This window comes from Agelaius tricolor, unplaced genomic scaffold, assembly GCF_023055355.1.
Source record: "Agelaius tricolor isolate 1412-34295 unplaced genomic scaffold, bAgeTri1.0.p SCAF_14, whole genome shotgun sequence".
NCBI classification, from domain to species: Eukaryota; Metazoa; Chordata; class Aves; order Passeriformes; family Icteridae; genus Agelaius; species Agelaius tricolor.
Genome location: NW_027269274.1, coordinates 20963270 through 20975619, shown reverse-complemented (window position 1 = coordinate 20975619; position 12350 = coordinate 20963270). Strand labels below are relative to the sequence as shown.

At 43.3% G+C, this 12350-nt stretch overlaps 1 protein-coding gene across 14 annotated transcripts in view; it reads left to right on the top strand.

Annotated features, from left to right (window-relative positions):
- WNK2 (WNK lysine deficient protein kinase 2) overlaps positions 1-12350 on the top strand; it is a 95921-nt gene that overhangs the window by 30210 nt on the left and 53361 nt on the right. For all 14 annotated transcript variants that reach the window (XM_071440115.1, XM_071440112.1, XM_071440114.1 and 11 more), the window contains exons 2-4: positions 5340-5512; positions 6494-6714; positions 9794-9951. In XM_071440115.1, coding sequence (XP_071296216.1) covers positions 5340-5512; positions 6494-6714; positions 9794-9951 — 552 coding nt within the window. The remainder of the gene's footprint in view (positions 1-5339; positions 5513-6493; positions 6715-9793; positions 9952-12350) is intronic.

Sequence of the window (12350 nt, the reverse complement as noted above, 5' to 3'; positions counted from 1 at the left end):
GGTTGAAGCAGAACGCTTTTTAAAAAAAACAACCAATTGTTGCTTAAACTTCAGTAAATGCTGGGGTCAGATGGGATTTCAGAAAATACTGAAACACGGGGTTCTCATGATGTGCCTGAAGTGGTTTTTTCGTTGTTAGGACTTTTTCTTTCAAGGGGGATCTGGTATCATGGAGCTTTTTTCACACATTGATTTCAGAGTTTCCTTTGAAAAAGGTGTTTTGTGAGGCAAGTCAGAGCTGTTTTGGTATGTCATTTGCATTCACAAGCTTACGTGGAACCTGTGAAGCACTGGTAATTAAGGAAGTTAAGGAGGTGCTACCTGAAATTAATTTAATTGCTTGTGACAAGAACTTCTTTTGTTTAAGCATTGGTTGTCATGGTGTGGTTATGTTGGGAGGTTTTCACCTGTAAAACACACACTGCCTGTGGTGTACAGAGGTTTTCACCTCTAAAACGCATGGCCTGTCCATGGTGTTCTGTTTCTTGGGTGTGTTTGTGGCTCTTTGGGGATTGGAGATTTGGGGTATTGATTCCCCTTCCTCCTGCCCTCGCAGGACGAGCTGCTGAAGTTCTGAGGTTCAATAGAAGATGTGAATCCCACTGTTCCTCTGCTGTAAGGCTTTGAGGTATGCCTTAGTCAATTTAGAAAGCAGCAAGCTATATCCAGCAATAAACCATACTCAGCCTCTTCTACTGTGCCAAATTTAGCCATAAAGGTCTGAATACAATTCCTAATTTTCCATAGATTTCTAGCAATGACTCAGGCAAATAAGTAAATCTTCCTCAGCCTGTTCCACAGCTCCTGTTCACTGAATTGTGAGTATCCATGGGGACAAGGACTGCTTTTATGCCTTTGGAAAATGAGTTCCCCCTGGGAAAACCTCCCTGCGCTTCAGTAGTGCTGCTGACAAATAGCAGGCTGTAACTTGGCTGGGGTTACTGACTGAAGAAGAATGTTGGCTGGATTCTGATAGGGAGTGAAGCTGTAAAATCTTTTTTCTTGATTTGCAAGTTGTCTCATGGCATCTACTGTTTGTTCACAGAGAGGAGATTTTATCCTTTAGGATTGCTGTAAGTGATAAGTGCTTATAACTGAGTATATGGGGTGTGGGAATGAAAGGTCCTGGATGCTATTAAACATTTATTGCATAGGCAAGATAATACTAAAGATATAAGGCTGGTACATGAAAGCAGGACTGCTACTGTCCATAAATCCACAGGAAACTGACAGACAGTTCCACAGGAGACAGCTGGCAGTGGGTCCCGTGGCTGACTTCACACTTGAGGCCATCTCTGATTAGAAGAGTAGTTGCGGTACATTGGTACATGTGCAAAAGTGTGTACTTGGAATGCAGATGTGAAAATGGAATGATCTGAACAGATGTTCATTCTGCTGATGTAGGTATTTGATTTCTGTCCCTGGCTCAGAAGTGCCTCTGGTTTTTCTTTCTTCATCACCAGCATGGGTCAGGCTTCTGCATGATGGAGGTGAGCCCTACCCTCATTTCTGACCTAATGCTCCTACTTGCCTTACAGTCAGGCCTTCATCTGTTCAAAATGAGAGAAAATTAAATAACCATCAGTAAATGCAGCTATGTCAGTTAAAGAATTTAAAAACAAAACAAAACACAAAACTTGTAGGAAAGCAGTATTTATAAGCTAGCTGGACACAGATGTCCATAGGCCAGGAAGTAGGGAAGATATCCAGGTGTTTAAAGTAGTTTAAAATTTTTTAACATTAGTGAAAATTCAAGACTTTAAAAGGAGAAAATTAAAAAATTTCTGTGAAACTGCAAAGCAGCACAACTTTCTAGTTTGCAGCAGCTGTGCTCCAGACTCTTCTCCTACACAGTTCTGTGTATTGAATGTGAAAAATTTATGTAGTCTTCTTTGCAAGAGCCCTTTCTTCATGGTGGGGGGATGGAGTTCATTCCCAAATCGATTTCCTCCTTGCAAGGAATTTGGCAAGAAATTTGACCTTGTTTGTTAATCTTGGAAATCTTCTGAAGGCTCAGGTGAAAGCCAGTCTCCTGCTTGTATAATTTTCAGATCCTTAGTCAGAGCCCATATGTTACAACCTGGAGGAAATGATGCTTGGGATGACTAACTGAACATGTTCCTGCTGTTAATTTGGGTGTCATTCCAGAAATTTAATTAGTAAGTTTTCCCTTTCCTTTTGTTAACACATTTACTTACTAATTCCTGTCTTTGCTGTTGTTCCCCATAAGGAACTTAATGAAGGGATAAAATTTGTAATAACAGACAGAAGCATTTTTTTCCCAGCTGTGATGAGTAGGGAGAAGCAGAGAACATACATGTGTTGAATTAGCAGAAATTTGGTTATAGATAGGATATTCACTTTGTATCTTCCTGCCGCAAATATCATGTTAACCCAGTTTAAATGACTGTGGGGTTTACCAGAATTGAGGCTCTAAAGTGCTAATCAGAAATTCATAGAATCACAGAATGGTTTGGGTTGGAAGAGACCTCAAATCCCATCTTGTCCACCCCCTGGCATGGCAGGGACACCTCCCTCTGTCCCGGGCTGCTCCAAGCCCTGTCCAGCCTGGCCTTGGACACTGCCAGGGATCCAGGGGCAGCCCCAGCTGCTCTGGGCACCCTGTGCCAGGGCCTGCCCATCCTCACAGTGCAGAGTTTCTTCCTCATACCCAGATCTTTAGGGCCCCTTCCAACCCAAATTATTCCATGAGTCCATGACCACCTTTCTTTGTCATGACCTTTGTCATGACCTTTCCAAACAATCCTGTTTTAATGTAATTACATTAAAATGTAATGCCTGGAGGTTGTTTCAGGCTTACATCCTTAGTTTCAGGATGAGAACATTTTGCCTTGTGTGGATTATATGATGGGGAATGAGTGTCTCTGACCCCAGTGAAGGTTTCTTGGGTTTGGATTAAACCCTGAGTGAGTCATGCAGTTAAACAGGTGTTTCTGCTGCTTCAGAGTAGAAAACACTTCGACCTTTAAGCCCTTTCAGAATCAGGTTATGTTTTTGCCAGTGACTCATGTCAGGTTCAGCCTGGAGGAATTTCAAGGAGGCTGCTTGAGCCCTGATGGCACCAGAGACCCCTCCTGTGGTGGAGGCTGCAGCCGCAGGAGTGGCTACTCTGCCCTGGCCCTCACCTTGCCTCTCCAGCTGGAAAACAATGCTCAATTCTTCAGCAATGCTCAATGCTTTTTCATCAATCTGATTTAAAAAATCCAGATTTTTTCCTACTGTAATTACAGATAAAACATGCATGTGCCTTCCAGACTCACTTTGTTGCAGTTGCCAAAAATGATCCTGCTTGTAATATGTAGAATATACAGAATATGGTTGTGTGCTGAAGGATAGTTTTAAAAGTTACCAATAAAGTAGCAGTGGAAAAGTTCTCACAGTGCTCAGAAACCTGGAAATGAGAGTCAAGGACTATGGTATTACTTTTTTTTTTTTTTTAATTGGAAAGTATTTGCAAATCTGTTGGATCTATGAGGCCACCTTTCCTTTTCTCTGCCAGCTCCCACTCTGCTCTTCCTGCCTTGAATGGGGACTTGCTCCTTCTCCTTCCTAACAGCAGTGTGTCTGATTTATTCTACAGGTTTTAAATTAGAAGGAAACTCAGCAGTAGGGAAGAAGTGGTGGATTTGAGAGCAGTTCTGTGGCTCTTCTTGCCTGACTTGTTAGACAGCTTGGTTTTTTTGTTGGTTTTTTTTAGCTTTATTTTTTTGCTTTAGAAGAAAGGTGGCTGGTGCAGAGTAGCAGAAGTGCTGCCTGGCTTGGCTGTGGGTGTTCTGTGTGCTGCTGTCCCTGTGGGGCATGGGGGGCTCTGCCTGCCCTGGGGACCCAGGCCAGGTCACCGCAGGCACCCTGCACAGCCCAGCCCCTGGGCTGCTGCTGCTGCTTGAGCAGGGTTTGCTCTGATGCTGCTCCATGGATCTCAGAGTGAGCAGAGAGCACCCTGAATAGTCCCAGTACCAATGGAAACACTCCCCCTGTGCACACACAACACTGTGGCGGGGTTTTGTCATCCACCAAGAGCCAAATCATAGTTCCAACCCTGTGTTTCCTGTGATGAAGTCTCCGCGTGAAGTGTTTGTAGCCGTGGGAATTCTCATTCCCATCTTGAACTGTCTGGGATTGTGTGTGAGGACAGGCTGTGGAAATGGCAGTGATTCTTTTGCATCTTGGCTACAAGTCAGCTGTGTTCCCATTTAATTCATTCTGTGTGCAAAGGAGTGCAGCTTGTATAGATGTGCCTAACTGACTTGAGAAAAGAAAGAAGTCTGAGGTCAAAATACAAACTAATTAATCTTGGTAATTGGTGAGCCTTTGGCTTTCTGTGTAAGAGCACCTTCTAAAGATCCCAAAAGCTCAATTTCTAGGGCAGGGGTGGGCAGTGCTTTGACCAAGGGGGGCAAACCAGGCAGGCATGATGATGGGGTCTGGGGTGGACCTCCCATGCTGCCTTGTTTCATCATCCTAAGAGGTTGGAGCGAGTGTCCAGGCTGCCTCTTTGAGGTGTCCATGTGCTGGGGAGGTCTAGGCAGCCCTGGAGTTTCTTCTGAGCCATGGGAGACAGAGAGTCTCTGCATGTGCTGGACAGGGTCACGTCATAGCCTGGAGGGGAAATGCCCTGAAATTCCCCAGGAAAACCAGAGTAGTAGAACATGACATTTTCACATTTCTAATCTAAAGAATTTCCATGCATATGCAGCCTATGCAAGAAGCTGAAGGACAGTTGCAAACACTTCCTTTACCAAAAAGAAGGGAAAAGTCTCCAAAATGAAGCAGAACAGCAAACACATAAAAAAATTTATGTGTTTGGATTTTTTTGGAAAGTAACATGGTTTTAATTTAGCCTGAGGTAAACAGGATGGGCTGTAGAACCCAGTGTGGTGAGCAGCAAGGACCTCAGCTGGTGCTTTGTACCAGTGCATCCAGGATCAGCTGAGGACAGTGGGAGCCGTCCTGGCTGTGAGAACACTCATACCTGGAAATGGCATCCTATGGGTATTAATCCCTTGGATGAGGAGCCTCTCGACACCCAAACATGAAGAAATAGCTGAGGGTTGATCCATCATGCCACGGGTGTGTTCATGGTGACTGAAATATTAGTGCTGTCATAAGAATGGCATAGCACAGGCATCTCTTTGTTTTCTTGATACTGGAATTAGGCCGAGTGCCCTAGTTCATAATGCTGCTGCTCTCTTACATAAAAGATTTTATGATTGCTCTTGACACAAGCATAAAACAAATCTAAAATTCTGAACATCCTGGCAATGCAGGGCCTTTATTTTTGTCCATCACTAATAATAATGTCTCATTTTGGCTTATAGGACAGAAAACTCACAAAAGTAGAGAGGCAGAGATTTAAAGAGGAAGCAGAAATGTTGAAAGGTCTACAGCACCCAAACATCGTGAGGTTTTATGACTTCTGGGAATCCTGTGCAAAAGGCAAAAGATGCATCGTGCTGGTTACCGAGCTGATGACCTCTGGAACGCTGAAGACGTAAGTACTGTGCTCCTGCAAGGGGCTAAGAATAGCAGCAGACATTTATAGCAAAATCCTACTTTTGTATGCTGAAAAAAGCCATCTCCAGATAAAAGCAAAAAATGGAGCTGTTCTCTGGTGTCTGTCATTTGTCCCTGCATTTGAACCGCAGTGGTTTGATGGGCAGAATTTTGGCCTCCGTCTCTTTCTGCCTGCTTCCCTGTTTCAGTTATGCAACTCAAAGCTGTTCTCTGGTGTGTTTCATTTTCCGCCTGTGACGTTTGGATTTGTCAGGGTGTGTTTTGTACTTGCTCTTGGGCTTGTATTTGCATGTTTTGTTAGGGAATTCAAATGGAATAGCACTTGAATGGTAGAATCTCTCAGAAGCTGAAGGTGCTCTAGGTTATCTCCTAAACAATATGAATTAATAGCTTCTGGTACTGACAGTCTTGTTAAGGCTGATATAAAGCAGTTGGCATGAATTCTGGAACAGATTTTCAGCCCCAATGGGAGCAGTACTCACCCAGTGTGCTACTCTGCCAGTGCATTAGCAGTCCCTACATCTTCCCCAAATGTCCCCTCCCAACCAGCGCTTCAGGTAAATAGAAAGAAATGCAGGTGTGTGGTACAAAGGTCTAAGTTTGTGGTTAAAATTAAACTTCAGTATTCTTCTGATTCAAAATATATGAACATATTCCAAAGCTCTTCTCTTCGTGAAATGAATCACTGAATGATTAGACTTCAAAATATTTGGTTGTATTTGCACCAAAAATGCTTATTATCATCCTCCCTAAAACTGAATGCTCTAATTCCTCCTTTTTAAAGATCTATTTCATTCAATTTTGGGATATTTCTGTGCTGCTCTTGTGGCATCTAATAAGGGGCTTTTATCCATAGTGGAGTTTCAGAAAACTTAAGCTATGATGTTAAAGCCCCTCAAATCTCTAACAAAGTATTTTCACTTCCTTTTTACCCACTTGTGTGTGTGTTGTGCTCCAGGTATCTGAAGAGGTTTAAAGTGATGAAACCTAAAGTCCTGCGGAGTTGGTGTCGGCAAATCCTGAAGGGTCTTCTTTTCTTACACACAAGAACTCCACCAATAATTCACAGAGACTTGAAATGTGATAATATTTTTATTACTGGACCAACTGGATCTGTGAAAATAGGAGACTTGGGTTTGGCAACACTCAAAAGAGCTTCATTTGCCAAAAGTGTCATAGGTAATGCTCCTGTTCTCTTTGGCTTCCCTCGGTCAGTATCATGGCTGTCTATTTAACATCTTCCTTTCCCATTTTGCATTAGTGATTTTAAAGTAGCAAATTGGTAGTGGAAGTTAAAGTGGGTTTGGGACTGTTGCCTCTATACCCCTATAAAAATAGGAATCAGTAAGTAATGGTATCATAACTTCCTCTTCTCCTTCCTCCTGTATCATCCTTAATGCATAGGGAGCCCAGAACCAGTGAAGTCTAAACAGTAGAAATTTCAGATATGTACTTGGCTGCTGTGGATCTGTTTAATTTCATTGATTTTAATGAACTTGTGTTTGTTTATATTTGTTAAGTTTCTCTCATTTTTAACTTCTCGTAACTGGTGGTGTTTTTCTCTGTTGAGGGTCAGTATTTCTTCAAATAATTTTTTTGCAGGGTAACAGTTGTTCATGGGACATATTGGAATAATATCAACAATAACAATACTGGGAATAATATAAGTAATACCAATATTGGGAATAATTCCAGAAGTACTAGTACTGGGAATAATATCAGTCATATCTATACTGGGAATAGTATCAGTAGTAGCAATACAAGGAGTAGCATCAGTAGTACTAATATTGGTAAGAATACTAGTAATACTTATACAGGTTTTTGTAAAATCAGTTATGAACAGAACACCATCAAAATACAGTCATGTCTGAAAGGAATTTGATACTGTAAGGGCTGCAGGATGCTGGCAAAGTGTCTGCATTCATTTTGGCAATAAAACTAAGCTTATAATTTTCATGAGCACTACTGCTCCAAGGAGAGAATAAAGGAGGCATGGAAACACTGGTGATGAGTAATGCTGCCCCCTCTGCAGAGGGAGTAGCTCTAAAGGCATATCAGTAGCTGCATTTCACGTTGGCTGGAAGGGATGAAATCAGCACACTGCGGTGTCTCTGCAGGAGCCCAGCCAGGGCAAACCTGCTCCTGCCAAGAGCAGCTGAGTGGGTGCTGAACAGCTTCACGTTTAGCTGGGCTGTTATGTTGAAGGATGCTTGTAGGTATTCCTTTCCACTCCAAGGAATGGGGGAAATGTCATTTTTGTTCTGCTTTGGAATGGTGCCAAGTATTCCATTTGTTTCTTAGACTATTGCTATCACTTTTTCAGATTTGTTTTAAATGCTCTGGAATTCATGAGATTCACTGCTGAGTTGTGTTCCTTCTAAAGCAAGGCAGCAGCTCCAAAATAATTTCTTGTAGCAGCTGTTAACCTTTTCTGAGTATCAGCCTCTGCCTTAGTGACAGCTTTAACAACACCCAGAGAGAGCAACTACACTGAGCCTCCATGACATAGGTCTGGCTGATTTGCTGAGGCTGTAGGCATGAGTGTCTTTGAGGTGGAAGGACAAGGTGGGAGAACATAAACAAGGGAAGAGATCAATCTTGAATTTTGTGAAATTAATTTTACAGAAATACTTGTTCATAAGTTAAGTCAAGTCTACTCCAGAAATGTGTGCAAAAGCAGACCCTAATTTTGAGGGTTGTCCTTTACGTTGCCGTTTAAAAAGAGTTTTGGACAAGTCAGAAAATCCTAGAATGGTTGGGATTAGAAGGGGTCTTAAAGATCATCTTGTCTGCCATGGCTGGGATACCTTCCTCTGCCCCAGGTTGCTCCAAGCTCCATCCAGCCTGGCCTGGGACACCTCCAGATATGATGTTTCCTCAATTTCTTTAGGGACTTGGGTGATGGCTTGTACCTAGAAGAGATTTACACTAATATTAGGAAGAAACATATTACTGTGAGGGTGGTGAGGCCCTGGCACAGGGTGCCCAGAGCAGCTGTGGCTGCCCCTGGATCCCTGGAAGTGTCCAAGGCCAGGTTGGATGGGGCTTGGAGCCACATGGGATAGTGGTAGGTGTCACTACCTCTCAGGGGGTGAGATGGCTGGGGTGGATGGGATGATCTTTAAGGTACCTTCCAATCCAAACCATCCTGGAATATGCCAGAACTACTTTTTCTGATTCTATGTTACTTTAATTAGAGTTGTGCTTTTGTTGCTGATTAGTGATGACATAACAAAGCATTGATGGGATCTGCCAGGGCTGGGGGCAGTTTGGGTGCTGAGGCTGGACAGAAAGAGTTTATCTGGGTCTTTCTCATGGTCCAAAACCTGCCACTCTTTTTTTGGCATCCCAACAGCTTGCTGCTACTGTCCCTTGACACACCATTGCACTGAGCTCTCTTCCTTCATCTTTTCTATGTAGAAAGGAAATAAATGAATTACAGTATGAGATACAGTTCCTGGAATGAATTACCCAAATGTTAATAGTTTTCTGTTTTGCTTTGTAAGCCCTCCCTTTTGAGAGTAGTTTGCTGAGGAAATGTTGCCAGTGTTGGGGTTGCTGCTTGTCCCCAAGCTGCATCTCCCAGTGCCTCACTTCATATTTACCAAGTTGCATCAGATTCCTGATTCCCTAATTCCTATTGAGTAGGACCTTGTTCTATGAGTAGCCTCATTGATTTGTCCCACTAAACCAGTGACAGAATTAGGTTTGATGTTTTGTGCATGACTCTGTAGGTGATTTGTGATACTTCTGGTTTCCAAAGTGCTGTCTGCCTGCTGGTGGTTACTCTGTATCTCTGGAGGAAACAAAAAAAAAAAAAAAAGGCAAATTTGCACTGATAAAAGCAAGAGTGAAGGTTCTCATTTCTTCTTCCCTTTTCACCTCCCTGGCCCTTTACACATCCTTCTCTCCAGCCAGACAGAAACCATTCTATCACTTCAGTATGGGCAGGAAATGAACCATAGCTCATTTTCTTGCTCATTTTTGAAATTTTTCATTCTTTTCCTTCCCCCTCCCCTCCATCCTGCTTCCCCTCTGCCCTGCTTTCCCACTTTGGATTATTGTCAACAAGCCATAGGCATGGAAGTGCATACATTGACATTGGATTTGCTCCCTGGGAGATGCTTGAGCTCTTTGGAAATTATCTTGTATGCACCTATACACAATTGTACTGGGCACACTTCTCACAGGTGAAAAAGCTTGTGGCTAAAGCCATTTGGACTCCTGTAAAAAAACAACATTATCTTTGTCTGTGTAGGTACACCAGAATTCATGGCTCCAGAAATGTATGAGGAACACTATGATGAATCTGTGGATGTCTACGCATTTGGAATGTGCATGCTGGAAATGGCTACCTCAGAATACCCTTACTCAGAATGCCAGAATGCTGCTCAAATCTACCGAAAAGTAACCTGTGTGAGTACACGTCCTTAATTGGTATTGGATCCTGTCATTGGAAGGTTCAAAAGCATATTTTGATGAGGTGTTGGTACTGCTGAATGTATACTGCATTCTAGAAGTTGAGGTATCTGAGCTCTGGGTTGCACAAACCTGTTTCAGGCTTATGTGTAAGCTTACAATTCTACACTTGGAGTGTGTTTTGATGCAGCTACATCAAATATTTTCAGTTACCTTTGTCACCGATTTTATCTCCATCGGCCGCAAATACAGCCCAATGGGCTGATGTGTGGTAGTTTAATTCTTCCTTAAGTGTTGCTTTTAGCCCAGAGCCACTCAGAAATAATTTTAAAGCCCACAAAAGGCTTCAGAAGCTGCTCAGCAGTGCAGTTATCTTCATCCTCTGGCTGTAGCAGCTCCCTTGGCATTGCAGGAAGGTGAGTGTGTGCAGCCATGGATCTGCTGGATGGTTACCATGCTCTGCACCGTGGGGTGGCTGCAAACCATGCCGCAGCTTCTCAGAGACATGGAATGGTTTGATTGCTCAGGTGAGTTCCTTGCCTTTATCTCTGTTATTCAAGGCTAGGTTGGGCAGAACTTGAAGCTACCTGGTCTAGTGAAAGGTGTCCCTGCCCATTACAGGGAGGTTGGAATGAGATGGTCTTTAAGGTGCCTTCCAACCCAAACCATTCCGTGATTCTGTGATGCTAGATCTGCATGGTTACTCAATGTTGTTATTCCATGGTTCTTTATCACAGTGTTTATTTATTAGCTTTGGCACAAGGGATGTTGGCTCTGTTTTGGTATGGTCCTTCAGATATGGCCTAAATTCTACCAGTGTGGGCAGCTTAGGGGACACTTCCTTGGACTCTAGGGGTTCTTGGGGTGGCTACAAGAGGCTCTTCTAATTTCAGGCTCTGTAGCCTCATGTCCTGCCTGTGAGACTGGTCAGGTACTCAGTATCACCATGGGAGCTGGTATTACTGGGAAGGTGTGTGTGCACCTGGAGCCATGGAGAACATCGAGCTCTTCATTGCTCCATGTACCTAGAGAAGCTGTGTGCACACCTCGTAGCCATCTGGAATACTGGTAATTAAGACTTTGCCAGTCTCCTAAGCCTCATTTATCAAAACAATATCCAAGATGGCAAAGAATAATGATTAATCAGATGATTCCTAATTAGATGTTATATTTCAATTTTTAGATTTTAAGTAGCCATTGTTTTAAACACTGATGGAAGAAGCCTGAGCCAACTTGTTTTCTATGGAAGTAACATTTACACAGCTCAGAATTAGATGGTAAATTATTATAGTTTTGTAAAACTGGCTTTATACTGGCAGCTCCAGAGAGGTGGGAGATGATATTTGTCATATAGAAAAAGCAATGGTAGAGAAGCTGTTGAAAGGTCCTTGTTGGGGGTATTTTTAAGCAGAACTGTCTGGCAGGGAAAGCTGAAGACAAAAGCATCAGGTACCAGGACGGACGGTGTGCAGTTTTCATCTGAATTTGGGGTAGTAGCAGTGGGAGCAAAGGCACCAGGATTCCTTAGATGGCAAAATTGGCATTACTGTTTTTCCAAGGAAAGGGTTAACCAGCTCTCTGTCGAGTGGAGAAAGCCCTGTCAAATGCCATGAGCTGCACAACTGTCAGGCTGGAAGGAGGAGCAGGGGGTGGACCTCTGGGGTGAGGGTGCAGGAGGAGCCTCGTCCTGGGGGAGATCCTCTGTCCCAGGAGGAAACTTCTGGTGGGCTCAACAGCTTCTCTAGCGGAGTTGCATCTGCAGGGGAGCTGCCGACAGAAGGGACCCTGCTCCAAGCAGTGTGAGTGGCCTGTGGGGTCTGAGGAGGAGCTGGAGGAGTTTGGGGTGTGGGGTCGTGAGCCAGCACCATGCAGTGGGGTCTGCCCTAAGCTGGGGCAGTGATTACAAAAAGACAAAGTAACTCAAAGATCACTTGGAATAAGAGTTAGGTTTGGTGATGCAGCAGCTTGTGCAAGCCTTGGGGCTTATAAACTGAAATATAGTCAAAAATGGAGTGTAAACCAAGAGGCTGAAATTAGACCGTTTTCTTCCAGTATTAGATTAATTTTGGGGCCTCACTAAGAGCAGAAGGTGGCTCTGACCTTCTTGGATGGAGAGGGTGCAGAGCCCCTGAATGCTGCAGCTTCTCAGTAGGACATTTGCTTCTTTATGACGCTGGGGCTTTTTTGCACTAGAAAGATAAATACTATTTCTAGTGTTTTAAATTGAGGGTCAGTGCATTGTGAAATGTGTTTGCTGTGTCTAGCTGCCTGATGCCTTTATTTAAAAAGTATAAAATAAAATAACTTTCTTTTCCTGCCTTGGGTTCAGCATTGTAGTGGCAACTACCAGAGGTATTGATAGCATCCATAGGGGTTGGAATTGCTGGCTAGAGTTT